The 19,699-nt window shown below is 35.8% G+C and overlaps 1 protein-coding gene across 9 annotated transcripts in view; it reads left to right on the forward strand.

The window, feature by feature from the left end:
- Positions 1–19,699, forward strand: part of Enox2 (ecto-NOX disulfide-thiol exchanger 2) — a 298,128-nt gene that overhangs the window by 250,728 nt on the left and 27,701 nt on the right. For all 9 annotated transcript variants that reach the window (XM_040285387.2, XM_078034279.1, XM_040285393.2 and 6 more), the window contains 2 exons: positions 1,386–1,492; positions 10,847–10,961. In XM_040285387.2, the coding sequence (XP_040141321.1) occupies positions 1,386–1,492; positions 10,847–10,961 (222 nt within the window). The remainder of the gene's footprint in view (positions 1–1,385; positions 1,493–10,846; positions 10,962–19,699) is intronic.

Below are 19,699 nucleotides of genomic sequence, written 5' to 3' on the forward strand. Positions count from 1 at the left end.
TCCTAAATGAGATAAAACAGATAAATTGTCAAGTCATTTTTTTGTTCACCATCTTACAAAATTACTCATAAATTTTCAGTAAGGAACTACACTCACCTTAAGAATAAGGGTGCAGTTTTATACTTTGAGTTTTAAACAGTTATGGTCCACTCTTCCTATACTTGCTACACTTGCTTTATATATAATTGGGATTAAGGAATTGTTCCATTTTCCACTTGTATTTGGAAGTATATATGGGCATAAAACCCAGGAAGTAAAAATGTATGTCTTCAGGACTTCAGAATAAGTAGAAAAAGAGAGCAGCAAGTATTATAGGAATATAAATCCTTAACTCACTAGATGACAGTGCAAACTGGGCTATAAAAAAACAGTACCTCGGGGGCTGGGGATGTGGCTCAAGCGGTAGCGCGCTCGCCTAGCATGCGTGCGGGCCCGGGTTCGATCCTCAGCAGCACCACATACCAACAAAGATGTTGTGTCCACCAAGAACTAAGAAAAAAATGAATAAATGTTAAAATTCTCTCTCTCTCTGTCCCCCTCTGTCTCTCACTCTCTCTTTAAAAAAAAAAAAAAAAAAAAAAAAAAAAAAAAAAAAAACAGTACCTCCAGATTTTCTTACTGTGAACACCCCAGCCTAGCAGGGGCTCTTGTCCTGCTTTTCTTTCTCCAGAATTGTCATTCATATCATATCTAAGGTTCCCCTCTCTTGAACTGATTAGGATAAAGCCCTAGAATATTTGTACATATTTCTCCATTTAACATTTTAAAAGACCCTGAAAAATACTCTCTAGGACTGCACTTACACAGTCTTCTTCCATAAAACTTACATTTTCCAGTCAACAAGTCTGTCTAGGTATCCTTAAAATAGGCAGTCCATCTTAGGTTTTGATTTGATGATTCTGATTAAATATACTTCAGAATAGTAAAAGGAAAAATTCTATTGAAATGAAACATCCCAGATTATTTAAAAGGGCTAGTTAATGAAAGAACTCAGTGGTAGAAGTTGCTGGTACAGTTTGTTTCTGCAGTATGTAAGGTCAGTATACTAACTAAACACAAGTACTAAACTAAAGCACGTTTACTGTGTCTCTTACCTCTCTTGTCTGAATAAATACACACTGTTTATATTAAAACTTAAGCTATCATTTCATCTCAAACCCTGGAGGTTCTGTTTTTTCTTTCTATATATTGATGTCTCTTCCTTTGAGTCCCCTTTAAAATCATAGCCAGCGCACATAACCTGTTCCAAGTTCAACCATGGCATAGTACAATGTTATAACAAAAAGACACAAAAAGCCTAATGTTTCTTTTATTTCTCTCCTCCTGTCTTTTGCCATCCCTGGATGATACTCTGGCCTGATCCAAATGCTGATTTGATGCTGCAGTTGAGCAGATAGTGGCTGTATACCATTCTGCCTCCAAACAGAAGGCATGGGACCACTTCACAAAAGCCCAGCGTAAAAACATCAGCGTTTGGTGCAAACAAGCTGAGGTTGGTAACTTTTTACTCTGGTAGTTCCTCAGGGGGATAGTTTCTTTCTTTAACAAGTTATTGATTTGGAATTTAGCCAGAATTAAATAGTGCCAAGCTCCCATGGTCACAACAAGGCCCTAATGAAAGACTAAGTGTCCTATAGCCTGTCACGGTGTCCAGAACACCTGCTGTCAAAAGGGGAATAAATGTATGTATGTTGTCTTGAATGCATTCTGCTGGCTGGAAACCTTAGTAGTGAAAGTGTATCTGGGATAATTATAAGTTTAATTCTCTAAACTAGCTATTCTTGAGCACAACAATAATTACACCTGTGTTTCTAGTGTTAGTAATATTAGGGCTGTCTTAACATTTATTGGAGTGTCTTGACAATTGAGACTAGAAGCTAACTGGTGTTACATTGGAAAAAAAGAAATTTCTGAGCTTCTCTTATCAAACCTGTATAGCCATCTTTAGAGGTAGCAGATTTAAAGGTAATAGAGGATTTTCATTTCAGATTAAGGTTGGTACACACCTCTCTGCTAATGCTCAATTAACAGTGTTAACTTAATACTATAATATATGTGATGTCATTAGGTTGCTATTCTGAATTCCAAGATTAAAAACCAAGATGGGGGACTGGGGATGTGGCTCAAGTGGTAACACGCTCGCCTGGCATGTGCGGGGTGCTGGGTTCAATCCTCAGCACCAATAAAAATAAAGATGTTCTATCCACCAAAAACTAAAAATAAATATTTTAAAAAATCTCTCTCTCTCTCTCTCTCTCTCAAAAACAAAAAAAACAAGAAGGGAGGGGGGCTGGGGTCATGGCTCAGCGGTACAGTGCTCGCCTCACACATGCAAGGCCCTTGGTTCCATCCTCAGCACCACATATAAATAAATAAAATAAAGTTATTGTGTCCAATTACAACTATAAAAAATATTTTTTAAAAAACCAAGATGGGAGTTTGTTTTCACTGATCTACCTTTGGAAATGGTGTTATATATATACCATGAATTCTTCTGTTTCTGTGGGCAGCTTCCTTACCCAGTCCTGATATATTTCAATCTATATGTGCAGCAACTTCATTTCTGGGTACTCTTTATCAGTCTGGTAACAATTTCATTGTTTATATCAATGCAGGTTGTCATATTTTTTAACAATTACATATCATTTATAAAATATTTACTTTTTTGTGGTGCTGGGAATGAAATTCAGGACCTTGCTCATGCTAGGCAGGTGCTCTACCACTGAGCTACATTTATGTGGCACATTCACATTGATTATCTCACCTACGTAGGCTCATGTTTAGACATGGTATAATGGAAAGAGTATTAGACTTAAAGTCAATCATGAATTCAAATCTCAGCTCTGCTAGGTTTGTAGCTGTGCATATTGAAACAAGTTATTCAGCCTTTCTCAGTCTCTATTTCTCCATCTGTAAATTGGAAATAATGAAACCACTCTTAGAAAATTAAATGAGTTAAGAAATGTGTAAATAGTTTGAAAATGTAAATAGCATTTCACCTAATTACTAACAACTTGATAAGGGATAATGAGTAGATATAGAATCCATGTTTTACATGTAATACTGAAATGCAGAAATGTTAAGTGATTCACATGAAATTACATAACAAGCAAGTGAACTAAAAATTCTCACTCTGAGCTCTGGTACAAAGTGATTTAACCTAGGTAAGCCTTTGATTCCTAACCTTTAAAATGAAGGCAGTGATCTCTTCACTGTGTCCTTCATGAGAATACATGAGACAATTTGTGTGGGAACAGTTCAAAAGCCATGAAGAACATTTAGAAGAACATGATCCAAACTCCATTCATAAATTGATGACAGTCTCTGAGCCATCAATTCTGGCACAGCAAAGGGATATGGGAGTCATTTGAGAGAGAAATCCCTGAAGACATCTGTCCAATGACTGGGTAGGGCCATAAAAAGCCAATAGCATCTTTACTTATTAAAAACAATTAGGAGCAAAAAAAGGAAACAGCTATCCTTCTGTAGCACAAAGTGAGTTTAGAATTTCAGGGCTAACTCATGTTGTTGATTCTCTGCAAACAAAACTCAACATTGGGATTCAAAGGTTTACTGAGTACTTTCTCTGTCTCGGGCATTGTGACAAGTAACACAGGATGAAATAGTCTTTGCCCTCTGGGAGCTAAAAGGGGAATGAAAGTGGTCAAGAGGAGAAGTGGAGTTTTGTACACTAAATTTCAAATATCTGAACTCATTAGTTCAGAAGAATAAAGGTTGAACAAAAAATGCTCAGTGTCTTAACAATTGTAGAAAAGTAGTACAAGGTAAGTATCCCTTATCCAACGTGTTGGAGCCAAAGTGTTTCATATTTTGAGTTTTTTCAGATTTGGGGATATTTGTGAATACATGAGATTTCCTGTGGATGGGACTCAAGTCTGAATAGAAAATTCATTTATACTTTATATACACTTTATACACATAGCTTAAAGGTAATTTTATACAATAGTGTACCTGCATTTTGATTGCAACCTGTCACATGAGATAGGAGTGGAATCTTCTACTATGGCATCACAACAGCCCTCAAAAAGTTTTAGATGTTAGAACAGTTTGGTTTTCAGGTTGGGCATTAAATCAGTCTATACTGTCTCCTCCTTCCCTTCAATACATATATACTTGTATCCCTCCTAGGGTTAGAAGAAGCTATATGACCAGCCCCACCCTTTAAGGCAAGCCCTGCTAGTACAATGTTGCCATTTTATAGAAGGAAGGGAGCCTCTGGTTAGAGCACTGGCCTCCAAGTTATTACCCTTTGTAAACTGTATTGAAATAAAATATTCCGCATGGATATTATTTTTCAGGGATCTACTAGTTATATATCAAGTCTACCTATGTGGTAGGAATATACTTTAGTTTAATGAGGTTCACAGTAGAGATAGCTGTGCCAGTGAGATGGACATTTCTCTGGGCCTGAAGAGAATTGAGAGCTATGCACCCTATTAGCCAATATTGTTATGGAGCTTCCTTGGCAGAGTGATGAGGATAAAGTACATAGCCAGTATGACTTGCCAAGAGCTATATGTTTCATATTGTGCTTTGTAGACTTTGTGGAAAACCCAAAATATTTCTTATCTATTAAATTGGATTTAATTAAGGCCCACCATGAATATCTCAATCTCAGTAAGTAAAACTACTTACTGGGATATAGCTGGATATAGCTGTGGGATATAGCTGGTGACCTTCCACTGATTGCGTTCCCTAAACTTTATATTGGTGCCTCTTAAGTTGTTTGTTCATGTTATTATTTTTGTTTTTGTTTTTTTACCTTTGTAAACTATCACTTCATAGCAGGCCACTGTGAGGACTGAAAGGAGGTAGCCTGTGGAAAGTGAAGAAACTATCTTCTTAAATTATGGCCACATCTTAGCACCCCACTGGAAAATCAAAGCATCCCAAAGACTTAATAAACTTGACTGCCTTTTTCTTGACCTTGGCATCAATGCTACAACTTATGTGTCAGGCATTTCATCATGGTAGAAATTTCTGGTACTTAACCTTTTCACCAGTTGCCTTTGGGGAAAATTAGTTGGTCACCTCCTCATGTCATAAAATATCTGTTATTTGTTTCATTGTCATCCTTCTATGAGCAGCCAACACTGCCTTACTCTGCTCAGAGACGGTATAGAGCAAGAAGGAAAAGGCCTCACCTTTGGGGAGTTCAAGCACTAACTTTGGCAGCATATGTCAGGCAGACTAATTTGCTAATATGTCTTTACTTTCCTGATTTATATGTGTGTGGGTTTCCTGCAAATACAATTGTAAAGGGTAGTAAGAGAAGGCTGAAGTCCCACCCCTTACTGAAAGTTACTGTCCACAGTGACTACTAGCATTTGTCTCTGTCACTGAAACTCTATTTTTTCTATAGAATCATTAAAAATTTTTGTGTCTCTGAAGCATGCCCTACACCAAAGGCTAGATCTTGTATGATATATAAAAACTAGAGCCACAGCAGGAGAAACTGAAGAGATAGTCCCTTGCATCCTCCCTAATATCAGATTTTATATCACTGGGCCATAGGAAAAGGGGCCTGATGATTGCTAGTATTCTTTTAAAATGAAATACTATGATTGATAAAATAACTTTCTCTCTAGATTTGCAGGCCTATCATTCCAAACTCTGAAGAACTGTTTGCAGATAGACATTCCAACCATCCACATACCCTCGTTTTAGGACACATTTGCACTAACATTGGCTGTTGGCTTTCAGCTACCAAAAAAAAAAAAAAGAAAAGAAAAACCATTATAACCCAATTTGAAACACCCTAATTTGTATTTTCATTATATATCATACAATATATATTGATCAAGTACCTGTGTTTGTGCTTTGCTTCATTGTATTAAATGATACCTCAGAATCAAATTGCTAATATAAGTATAGAAAGCTATCTCCCTGTCCTCTGCTCCTTTTCATTCCCTCATGACCCTTTCCCTGCCAAGTTTCCTGTTAATGTTGAAAATCCAGGTAAGTAGAATCTTGTTACAAATTTAATAAGGAATGTTGATTTTTCTGGTAATCATGTTACTATCATAAAATACAAATAAGATGAATTTAATTCCACATAAATTTTTGTGAAACTATTGTTAGATAATTAATGTGTAATTAATTATGATTTGCTTACTTTATAATAAATCAAAAACACCAGCTAGTGCAAAAGTAATTCTTTTCAGGCACTTCCCTCTGTCTTGGGTTTCAATTTAATTCTATCTGAAAGTATATTTCATTGTCCATTGTGGAGCAGTAGGAATTTCTAAGCTTCTGAAAAAGTAACTTTAGAACAGATGCAAAGACAGTATTGTGCCATTTTAGAAATCACTAACAATTTACTATTGAACTGAATGATAGCAAATATCTACAGTGGGCAATAAAGTAGCATAAAATCTTTAGAAGGGCCATCTTATCTTATTTGATGTACTGTTAGTGTCGTGACTTGGTTGTTTTCTGGTAGAGATTTACATACGCAAATTCCCAAAAATGGTTTTGCATGGCATTGGTGCTCTTTTAGTTTCAGCTCTAGAAAAACAGAGAGGTAGCAATTTTCTTTTCTGTCTGTACTTTAGTGGCTTAGAATCCTTTCCTTTTATATACCTACGTCTGATCTAGGTAAAGCACCTTTTCCAGACACATGCCACCTTATAACCCCTCACTCTGAAGGTATTGGTTAGGGTTTGCTTCACAAAGTAGAGATTTTCTTATCTAACGAGAGAATGCAGAAAATGGGTATCTCAACTATAAAATGCTATAATGGTAAGGTTTTCAAAGAATTAAGATCTCACTCATTTTTCTTGGAGGTATAGTCATTTACTAAGTGATTCTTATGACTTCACTTTAGTATGGTACCCCATAACCTCTGCTGTTCTCTTTGCTTTTATAGCATTTGTGTGACTTAGTATTGGTTATTTATAGAAGAATAATGCTATGAGTCTTTCTTTACAGCTTACAACAGTTGACTAGTGGGTAGAGGACTCCGAGCTCTGCTAATTTACTTAACTGAACAACTTAGAGCAAACTTCCTTTTTTTTCTTACCCTCATTTCATTGTCTGCTAAAGCAAATGGTAATTCTTGTTTCTAGAGTATTTTGAAGCATTTAGGTAAAATTTGTCCCTAAGTCTGTTATATTTCTAGGGAGTTTTGAAGTTGTGAAAGACATCTAGATAAGCCATATTACATAGTGACTGAACTTTTTATATTTCTAAGAAGAGATTATGGTTTCTTGTCAGCTAGAAACACAAAGATGTTTTGTGGATGTTGAGCAGCTACAGGAAGTGTCTTAGCTCTCAGATTTTCCTGCCCTGGGATATTTCCTTAGAAGGAACATAATCCTTCTGGGAAACACTAACATTCCCAGGGTTGTGTGACATGTGTGAATTGAGAGTTGATCTCTGTTTATACCTTCTGACAGTGTACGTTTTTGTTAGTCATCTAGAAAGCCACAACTTTTCCTCATGCAGTAAGTTGTACAATACTGTAATTTGCCAATGTCAAACCTCATTATAATCACCTTTCCAGTAACAGCTCTGATGATAACTGAAATTCAGTCTCCTGAGATAGAATGAGTCACAGCAATAAGAAATTCTTTTATTTTTCTCTGTGCGATGAGTTGGAATAAGACATAATAAATCTCTCTTATGACACAGATGTTTAAAGTTGATTTTTCTCAAGCTAGTCATTATTTTATTCTATTTAAAATAATACACCTGCAGTACATGGAAGATGCTATATTAGCATCTGATTTTTCTATTACTTCTTTTTTAAAAATATTTATTTTTTAGGTATAGATGAACACAACACAATGCCTTTATTTTTATGTGGTGCTGAGGATCAAACCCAGGTCCCACCTGTGCTAGGCGAGCGCTCTACCGCTGAGCCACAATCCCAGCCCCCTCTATTACTTCTTAACTTTGCAATGATACTGAATAGCTCACCTTTTAAAGGGCCTCTTATTTATTTAATGAAAACTTAATCTGAAATAGAAATCATTATTTTTTTCTTGATAAGAGGAATAAAAAAGGAGAAACTTAGTTGGAATAGTGACTAATTGCAGTGTTAATTATTAAGAAATCCATTTTAAATATATATAATCCCCACAAATGGTGGCAATTTTTACCTGAGAGCTTTGGATACTTTCTGTATGAAACCTAATAGGGGTCAATCTAGGCAAGGAATTTGCAACTCAGAACTAAGAGGCCTCTGACAGGCATTAAGTAGCCTTTAAATGATTTTGAGCTGCTCCAAAATGCACAGTTACCATGTTTACTTTTTCTAATGTGACTTTCCCAGTATGATCTTGATAATTTGCAGTGTTCTTCATGTCTTCCTGAAGAGCTTTATTAATATCAGGTAGCTTGTCTCTAAAGCATGAAAAACTTTCTTCAGCATTTTCTATAGTACAGGTCTCTTGGTGATAAATTCTTACATTTACTTTTGTTTGAAAAAATATACTTATCTTTTTCTCTGCATACAGAATTCTGAACAAATGAATATTTTTATTTAAATTTTAAAAATAATATTCCACTGAGTTCTTGGTTTTATCATTTCTGAAAGAAATGAAAATTATTGAAATTATTCCCCTCTATATAATGTTGTGTTTTCCTCTATCTGCTTTCAAGAATTTCTCTTTTCTCTTGTTCCTAGACATACTTTTCTCCACACATATCCCGCTTGGAATTAACTGATCTCTTTGAATATGTAGATTGGTGTCTTTCATCAGATTTGAGAAGCTATCAACCATTATTTCTTCACATATTTTCAAATTATTCTCTCTGGAATTTCATTTACATGTAGGTTAGACCTTTGAGTAATCAGTGCAAGCAGACAATTCTCTGAGCTTCTATTATTTAAAAATTTTAATATATATATATATATATATATATATATTATAAAATTGTGTATTTTATGTACATCTACCTTTTAGCTGTATATATTTTCTCATGTTCTTCAAATTGAAAACATATGTATTATTCTATGTTTAAGTTCTCTCTTTATTCTGCCATCTCTATTCTACTTTTAGGCTCATCCAATTATTTTTATTTGGGGTATTATATTTTTTCAATTTTGGAATTACCCAGATGTGATAATCAGCAGATAAGGAATTAAAACAGCTATTATATCTATACTCAATTATATAAAAGAAATATGGAAAATATAATATGTATCAGAAAAAGAATTTTTTTTGGCTTTTTAAATTTCCAGACAAACCACTCTTGGCTTTCTTATTTTCATACAAGAGAACCTTTGACCCAGAAATTTTGACTCATTTTTAAAGTTTTTGACCTTCTACCAAGATTCCCTATCTTTTTATTCATTGTGAGCATATTTCCTTTATATCATTGAACATAGTTATAATAGCTGGTTTAATTCAATTCTTTGTCTGTTAATTACCACATCTGCATTATTTTAAAGTTGGTTTCTGCTGATTATCCTTCCTCTTGGAAATGGACCATCTCATCATGGTTCTTCATATATCAAGTATTTTGGACATTATCCTGAATAAGTATGAATATTATGTTTTTAAAATTCTAAATCCTGTTATGTCCTTCTAAAACCGTTGATCTTGTTTTGTTTTAATGGTGAATTTGTTTCGTTCAATTCAAGCTGGAAATCCTTTCTTTTGGGTGGCAGCTTAAATATCATTTCAAGGCTGGGGTTATAGCTCAGTGATAGTGTGCTTGCCTAGCACATGTAAAGCCCTGGGTTCGATCCTCAGCACCACATAAAGATAAATAAATAAAATAAAGATATTGTATCCACCTACAATTATAAAAATTATTTTTGAAAAATGTCATTTCAGAGATTTTAACCTTAGCGATGCTGTGCGGAAAATTCCTGTGCTCTCATTGGATGAGAGGCCATGCAAAAATTTGAACAGATCTCATATACAGAATTTGAAGTGCTCACTATCTTGCATATTCTCATTCATTCTCATTCTCATTCTCTCTCTCTCTCTCTCTCCCTCCCCTCTCTCTCTCCCCTCTCTCTCTCCCCCTCCCTCCCTCCCTCTCTTTCTCTCTCATTTTCTCCTTTTGAAATACCCTCCTCATTTTCTAGTGCCTGTCATTGCCTTGACCTCTCTCCTTGAGTTATTTAGACCACAAATACTGGGTTGTTTATTACAAATATAGTCACCCTGTGAGTAGCTAACTCTGTTCTGCTCTCAGACTAAAAGGCCCTTTAAAAATTGAGACTCATCTTATGCTGTTCTCTTCCTCCAAGTGTCAGCTCCTCTTCAAAATATGCCTGCTTTTGTTGACTCTCCAATGACATCGAGGATTTACAGGTTTTGTTTTGTTTTGTGTTTTGTTCAAAGATTATAGTTATTATCTATGAGAGGGTTTGTCTGGGAGGAGTTTACTCCTGGCACCTCATTTTTACCATAACTTCTAAAACTTCAAGAATTCAATTAAGAATTCTGTCGAGTAAAACTGTAAGAGAGGGAAAAAGATTTGCCAGGCAAGCAGCAAAATTAAAGTGTCCAACATGGGAAGGTGAAAATGGCAAAAACCTTAAGAAAAAGTCCAGAAATCTGCATGAGTAAGAGATGAGGAGCCTTTTATGTCTAAAAGCAATTTCTAATGTGGGGAGGGAAATAAGAATTATAGACTGTCAGAACTCTGAGTCTGCAAAGAAAGCTCAATGCAAGACACAGTATACCCAAGTGTGCTTTCTCTAATAAGACTGTTTTGTCTCAATATGCTCATTTGCCTTTGCCTAAAGAATGCTGAGATTTTAAAAATATGTCCAAAAAAGCTGCATTATATTATTTTTAACTCTACTCATTTCCTCAACATTATTAAGGCTTTCCTACCTTAAAAGCATACTTTTTAACCTTAGGAAATTCGCAACATTCACAATGATGAATTAATGGGAATCAGGCGAGAAGAAGAAATGGAAATGTCTGATGATGAAATAGAAGAAACAACAGAAACCAAAGAAACTGAAGAATCAGGTAAAAAAATGTTTGTTTTGTTTTATTTAGCAAACATCTTTTGGGGCAATATTTTTAAACCTTTAACACAAAGTAACATATGGGCATCAACCCACAAGACTGGACATCAAATAGAAATAATTTATGGGGCCTTTAGTTAAATATCACCATCGTGTCTATAGGATTTTCTGTGGTTTTCATTTATCCCAATCTTCCATTGAAATGCCTAAATAAAAGTGTTTTTTTTTCCAAGAAGCACCAGGTATTTAAGCAGCAGTGTTCTATATTTTGGTTTTAATTTGTTAATAACATGTTCTGAAATAGAAAGCATGAGAGAGCCCATGTGTTAATACTACATCACTTTGACTTTACACTGAAATTAATAACAGATATAGATTTAAATGTTAACAAAATACATACACCAAAAGAAATCATGAAAAGAAGAAGTTGGTTTTATAATTTGAGGTGAAGGCTACAAAAAAGAAATAATAAATAATTTTAATAAATATATCTGCATAAAAAATAAATATTTGTATTAAAGAAGCCATAAAGTTAAAAGAAGATCCATAAATTAAAGAGAAATATCTATAACTTATGACAATCTACATATCTATTGCCTTCCATTATGGTCACTTGGAGATATATTGGGAAGCAAAGAGAAGTCCACAGTTGTCTGGGTAAAGGCTTTTGCTTTAACCTAGTATAGTTAGGACCTTACTGTGAGACAGAAGCCATGGGGTGAGTCCCCAGTAGGACCCATAGTGCAAACTTTTTGAACAATAGGATAATACTTTGCTCTTCAATTTCATAATGAACCATATTGGATGGAAGATTATCGTGGGGAGATATAAAATACCAGCCAGAAAACCAGCCTTTTCAGAGAAACCATTCCAGACAATCTTAGGAGTTACATTATAAGAAGGTACAGTGGAAAATGCACTAGTTAGAAACCTCAGTTCTAGCCCCTGTTCTGTCCTTCTTGACCTGAGAAGGACTTCTCCCTCACTGACCCTCAGCTTCCACATTATAATCTGTACATTATAAAAATGATATAACCAGGATTTGTGATGGTTAAGTGAGTTCATTCATCTAATAACTGTTACATGCCAAGTAACTCTGGCAGATATTAGATATACCGTGGTATACTGCCCCTGATGTGTGTAAGGGAGCAGAGTGAAAAGAGATTGGTTGATTATAATTCAAATCTGAGTTTTCTGGTTCCAGTACTTGTATATTGAAGTCAGAAACACTGTATCCACTTGAGTGGTCTTAGAATTTTTACTCCATGAATAGAAACTCCTAAGGAAAGGAAAACAGCAAGTCATGATTTTAAAGAGGTATTCATTTGATGTTAAATCTGAATTTCCTCTATTTTTGCCATCTTCTGGATCCCTGAACATTCAAACTACTATGTATATTAAGTAAACTCTTTGTAATCAGTGGTTAGGTGGCATTTCAGAATAGAAAAATAATTACTGCAAATAAATACTATAAATTTATAGTCAAAGTAAACAAAAGACTTTAATGGTAATTGAGCTATTCAAATTATTTGTGCATAACTTGGATGCTTTATAGCTGGTTAATCTATAATTTATAGAATCATCTCTACCTCAGTATCTACAATATTGTATACAGTGTTTATCCAGTGTTTCTGTGAAATAAATGCAACCATAATTTTGAACATCCACTTGATAAATTGCAGTGTTTGAGGAGTTATTGGGGGAGGGGAGGGTGTGTGGGAGATTCAGATTGAATGCACTTACTAGGGTTATATAATTGCATTTTGCTTCTGTATCTCTTTAGAGTTAAAAGCTGTATTGGCTACTGCACAGAATCTTATTCGTTTAGAGACTGGAAACTCCCTGACAGATCATCTTATAGCTATTTTCTTTCCTGTTCCACATGCCAGGATGCTGCTTTGTCAAATAAAGCTATCTACAATAGACTTAATGGAGCTTACCAAATAGCTTTTCTCCCAGAAGGTTTCAATTCATTTTAATTCAAGGACTTTTGTGCATTTTTCTTCCCCTCGATCGTATCTAATTCTGTTATCTCACTTCTATAGTACTCAATTGCAGAAATCTTGCTCAATGTGGGCTAGTGAGAGTATTCTCCATTTTTATCTAAATCAGGTACATGTTTTAGCTATCACTCGGTTCCAATTAAAAGCTTAAGCAACTATGTCTCAGAATTGTTGTCTTCTCTCTCTATGCTACCAAATTTGAATTCCAGGACCCTATAGTGTATCCCTGATTATATTTTACTTCTCCCCAAAAAAGTAAAACCAGTTACCTTTCCTTGGAGTGCTGCAAATATTTCTCTTCTTCCAGACACTGTCTTAGCCCATATTTGTGATGCAGTACTTGAAATACTTTTTGATGAAAGAAAGAACTATTGTGCTCAAAGCAAAGGGGGACAATCACACCAAAGCAAATCACGATATTGCAAAATTATTTTATTCTATTGTTAGCTATGATGGAAAATACATGTACTCAGTAAAGTTTAAGAGCAGCTGTTCCCTTTCAGCATCTATCGTCTGCTTTCTTCAATTAGACTAATGGTTCTCAGAATTTGTATGTGTAAGAATCATTTGAATTACCCATGAAATTTTAGATTTCTGGGCTGCAGAGACTGATCCAGTAGGTCTTTATTGGTGTCTGGGAATCAGCATCTTATTAGGGATCCTCAATGATTTAAATGCTGATGGTCCAGAAAGCTTATTTGGAAAATGTTGACTTGGACTAATTCTCCTTCATTGTTCTAGTGAAAGTTTTCTTTTCCCTTGGTATCTGATCTCATTTTCCTCCCCAATCCTCCACTTCCCATTATTCTCTCTTTAAGAGTTTGACCATCAAACAATATGTCCTGTAAACTGGTGGAAATATAGATGCAAATGTGTGTAAATCTACTGAAAATAGATATAATCACTGGGTTCTAAACTAAAAAGTACTGATTGCAATGCAACAAGGGCAAGAAATATCACTGTGGACCAGTGTAGTCACAGATGGTGAAAATCCATCAGGGAATTAAAAGTAAACAGGTTTGGAAAAAGGAACAAAAGTAAGAAAGCATCTGATAAGGGGGATGAGTAATAGATCAGGGTTCAAAGGCAGAAATAAGTGTGATGTGTATAGAGGGATAAAAGATTGTGTGGGCAATACGGGCCCAAATTCTGGGGGACCATGAATGACAAATTTAGATTTAATAAAGTAGGCAATATGAGACTGTATGCATATCTTGAGCAGAGCACTAACACAATGAAAGTAACATGAATTGTACATTTTAGAAGACAATTGTACATGAAGCAAGATCAGCTAGAGGGTTTTATAGTATTTGAGATGTGAAATGATGAAGTTTGGGACTAGAGTGATGGCAATAGGAACTGGGGGAAAAGGTAGAATTAAAGGAAGCAATGGAGGATATAAGGTTAAAGATGTTGGAAGTCATTTTTATAGGAATGTACTAAAATCTTTGGCATGAGATTAGGATATAAATGATGAAGAAGAAGGAAGATCCTGGAATGAATAGGCTTTCTAGTCTGGGAAAGTGGGGGATTTATGTTATATTCACTAAATCTCCCATGAGTACCACGAATTGGGAGATTTAAGTAACAGGTATTTATTGTCTCATAGTTTTGGAGGTGAGAAATTCAAGATCAAGGTATCAGCAGAGCTGGTTCCTTCTGAGAGCTGTGAGGAAGAATCTGTTCTGTGTCTCTCCCCTAGATTCTGATTATTTGCAGAAATCTTTGGCATTCTTTGACATGTAATACCCCAATCTCTGCCTTTGTGTTCATATGGCATTCTTCCTGTGTGCATCTCTGTCTCTACCAAAATTTCTCTTTTCTGTAAGAACACCAATCATATTGGATCAGGACCCACCCTAATGACTTTATTGTAATTTCATTACCTCTGTAAATACCCTATTCTCAAATAAAATCACATTCTTAGAGCTTCAACATATCTTTTTTATGAAGGAGACACAATTCAATCCATAGCAGTATAACTGACATAATAGACTGATGGATGGGACTGATTTGTACTATATAATGACATAGGCCTCAGATAGAAAATGGTTAGGAAAAGGGAAGGATTTGTATTCAAGTCAGAATTCAAGAAAGTTGAAAGAATAGAAAAATGTGGTGTTGAGATGTTGACTGAAGCTCTGAGAATATGAATAAATGATTATGAACGGCAAGAGAAAGAAAGAAGATCAAAGGTGTGAATATAGAACTTTGCAGTGAGAGGAAGTAGAAGAAGAATAGTTATCGTAGGAGTTAGAGGATTTAGAAGATGGCAAAGCAGATCTAGGCAGCAACTTTTGGCCCTACCACAGCCCAGAAATGAAGTAGTGAAAGAATAGCTGACCAGAGAGGTGGGTGAAAGAGTAAATACCCTAAAACTCAATGTTGGACAACTTGAGACTTGAAGGGACTTAGAATTTGGTTACTGTTATGGTTTGGATGTGAGGTGTCCCCAAAAGCTCACATGTGAGAAAATGCAAGAAGGTACAGGGAAGAAATTATTGGGTTATGAGAGCCTTAACCCATTAAGTGAATTAATCACCTAATGGGATTAATTGAGTGGTAACTGAAGGCAAGTGGGGTGTGGCTGGAGGATGTGAGAATTGGGGGTGTAGCTTTGGGTTATATATTTGTATCTAATGAGTGGAGATATCTCTCTCTCTCCCCCCCCTCCCCCCTCTCCCTTTCCTGACCACGTGTGAGCTGCTTCCCTCTGCTACATTCTTCCTCCATTATGTTCAGCTCACTTCAAGCCCCAAGGAGTGGACTCTGCTGCCTATGGACTGATACCTCTGAAACCATGAGCCGCAAATAAACTTCTCCTCCCCTAAATTTGTTCTGGGCAGTTCTTTTCGTCCCAGTGGCAAACAGATACTAAAGCAGAAAATAAGGAAAGAATTCCTTGACCCTGAACCCTGACAAGAGTGGTATCAGGGGAGAGGTAAGAAAGAAAGAGGGAGAGAAAAAAACCATAAGCTTACTTTCTTAACAACAGCTGGAAGGAAAATCATACCAAGTTAAAACAGAACAGTAGCACCAAAGACAGTGAAGGATATCACACAATTCACCTGAAATTGTAGGCAGAAATCTGCCATGCACGGTAGCCATTTTGTGGAGTCTACAACTAGCTGGTTTCTCTTGAAGAAATTAAATCAGCACAGATTTCCCCCACCAACAGATAGTAACAAATAAAGCCAGGAGAATGTCTCTGAAACAGGTTTTTCCCAGTAATCCCTCTAGAAGGGATTTGTAGAGGGATTGCTGCTAGGTGAAGGCTACCAAATTCCCATCTCACCCTGTACAAAGGGAATGTGGTGGAACTGACCCCAAAGGAAATCATTCCTGGGGCATGCTAACCCAGCACTCCCCACAATTTCCACAGGAGCTCAGGAAAAATCAGGCTAAATGACACTCTACCCCCATCACAGTGGTGAGTAAAACCCTAGTTATCTTCAGCAGGCAGTATGGAGGCTTCTGTACCAAGACTGCCCACAGAGAGCCTGCACCCACAGGCCCCACAGATGCATGCAACCACCAAATGCTTAGATATTTCAGCTACAAAGAAGTCCCTATGGAGGAGAGTGGGGCCTCACTGATTTACAACAGTCAATGACAGTTCTGAGCCTTACGCTCTGCACCCCACAACCAACAGAAACAACCAGTATATGTAGCAACCTTCAAGCATGCAGACTCCGACCATTGGGCTATCTAACAAACACTGGCTGGCAAAAAAAAAAAAATAGCAATCAGGAGAGTAGTTCCTATGGCCCAGAACCTCTAGGTCCAGAGCTGTGAGTCTCAGAGTTGCCAATTAATTCAATTTTTATTCAGACACACACCCACAAAAGGCATTTTCTGAGGATAGCCTGAAGCATCCAGTAAAGAATCTCAGTACATTCACAATAGCAGTATACCAAACAAAGGATATTACAGAGGAGCACCACACAGACACCACCAACCACCCAATATTCCAAGACTCAAGCTCACTAGTCTTCAACCTGTGTGCTTCCAGAGTGGACAGCAGCCCTACATTCCCCCCACAAGCCACCCAGTGCTACACCAACCAGACTCTAATACCTTAACCTTAGACTGGCATACCCTGTATGCTTGGAAATATACAGCAGGAAGCCACACTGGATTTGACAGCACTGGACACACAGGGCTTTTCTTCAGGCGAGCACACAAGACTGAACCCCCTAACAAGGAGTAACCTGGTGGCTAAGTAAAAGACAATTAGAGAATGTCTCATCTCATTCCTACTACCAGAAAGCTAGTAGGAACCTGAACACACCAAAGATTAGAGGGGTCCTCTTAGAATTGTATCAGAGGTGGCCTGGTATGATCTCTATCACCATACTCAGAGAAACTTAGAGGTAAAGCCAAGGAGTGATGTGTATCTTCTAAAGGTCCCAAATCCTAGTGAAATCCAAATCATGAAGACTCAATAAGAAACCTCCCCACCTTAGCATAGAATATCAGAAATAGCTCCAATGTCAATTTTGATCTTACAGATATTACTTTTTGTATTAAATCAGTATATGTGTATACTTATTATTCAGTATTACTGCCCTAAAACCAATTGATTGTATTTCTTGAATGCTTTAAAGCATTAACAGGAATTATTCTTTCTATCTTTGATTTCCTAGCTCAGGTTTATACTTGTTCCACTAAGTATCTTTTTTCCCTCTTGCATTACATGCTCCTGCTTCAAGTCCCCCACCCCTATTTTTCTTCTTTTTATCTTGGTTTGTATTATTTTTCTGTTCTTTTCTCTTTTTTATCTTTCATTGCCCATTTTTCTCTTATCTCCTTTTCAACCCCTATATAGTGTAATATTAGTGTAATAGTAATTTTACTATCTTTAATAACTAAATTTCTCAATTTATTCAAGAACATGACTACAATTTTATACTAATGTTAGAGAAACTGGGGCTCATTTTCAATGAGTTTTTTTCCCTAAGGGTTATTAGCACATGGCCTTGCTCTGAAGTAATTGCAGCTAATGGGGCTTAGTATCTTCTCTCAAATAGTGCTGAATATTGGGCATAGAAAAATATACATATTGAGTGGGAATATCAACACTTGGATATCTGCCCAGCATGGGGCACTTGAGAGAATGAGGCTCACTAAATAGTCCCTTTCATAAAAGTAGAAGACATAATCATCTCAGCAATGTTAGACATACAAATAATATTAAAAAGGAAGGGGAAAAAACACCCCAAACTGCCCAAAACACTTCAACAACTGATGCCATTGACACTACAGTGGAGGAAATGTTGGATAAAGAACATAGGGAGTTCATGGTTAAAATATGAAATGATCTATGTAAAAGACAATATAATAAATGAACTAAGAGAGAAAATATGGTAAATGAAAGATCATTTTAATAATGAGATACTCTGAAAAAGAACCAAACAGAAATCCTGAAAGTGAAAGACAATAAATCAAATCAAAAATTCAAGTTGAAAGCATCACCAGTAGATTAGACAATGAAGAAAACAGATTATCAAAAATAAAGTATGTATGTTGAAAATAGTCAACAATAAACAAAAGATATTAAAATATTATAACCAGAATATCCAGGAAATTCAGAATAATATTAAGAGACCAAATCTAAGAATCTTGGATGTAGAGGAAGGCACTGAAATACAAACTAACAGAATGCATAGCATTTTCAATGAAATAATATTAGAAAGGTTTTCCAAACCTTAAGAATGAGATGGAAATCCAAATACAAGAGGCATTTAGAGCCTGAAATAGACAAGGTCAAAAAATATCCCCTCCAAGACACATTACAATTAAAATGACTGATATATAGAAGAAGGAGAGAACCTTAAAGGTTGCTAGAGAAACATGGCAGGTAACATTTAGAGGTAAGCCAATTATAATTTCTACTAATTTCTCGGCACAGACCCTGAGGGCTTAGAATAATATATACTAAGATATATAACAACGACCAACAAAGATTGCTATATCTAGCACAACTATCCTTCGGAATCAAAGATGAAATAAAAACTTTCCATGATAAGCAGAAACCAACAAAATTCATAACTATCAAGCACTACACAATATCCTCAATGAAATATTTCACACAAAAGAAATGAAAAATATATATCAAAGCCAGTTAATGAATGAATCTCACTAAAATAATAAGTCAATTAAATGAGTATTAATTCTGAATTAAACATTAGAAAAAAATCAAAATATTAAGAAAAAGAATATGTCTCTAAAGCCTGCAGAATGAGAGAATATCCTGGCCACCTGCTCCTCAGAGTGTTAATATCCAGAATGCATAAAGAACTAAAAAAACTTAACATCCAAAATATGAATAACCTAATTAATAAATAGACAAAATAACAGAGCATACACTTCCCAAAAGAAGAAATACAAATGTCCAGTAAATTTATTTAAAATTTTTTAACATCTCTAGCAATCAGAGAACTGAAAAATCTAAACTACATTGATATTTCATCTTACTCCAGTCATAACAGTAAATATCAAGAATACAAATAATAATAAGTGTTGGTGAGGATATAGGGGGGAAGGAATATTCATACATTGTTGTCGGGACTGCAAATTAGTACAAATACTCTGTAAAGCAGTATGGAGATTTCTCAAAAAACTGGGAATGGAACCACCCACATTATGACCCAGCTATCCCTCTCCTCAACATATATCTAAAAGATCTAAAATCAGCTTTCTAGAGGAATGCAGCTGCATCAATGTTTATAGCAGC

Source organism: Ictidomys tridecemlineatus, chromosome X (genome assembly GCF_052094955.1).
Source record: "Ictidomys tridecemlineatus isolate mIctTri1 chromosome X, mIctTri1.hap1, whole genome shotgun sequence".
Lineage (NCBI taxonomy): Eukaryota > Metazoa > Chordata > Mammalia > Rodentia > Sciuridae > Ictidomys > Ictidomys tridecemlineatus.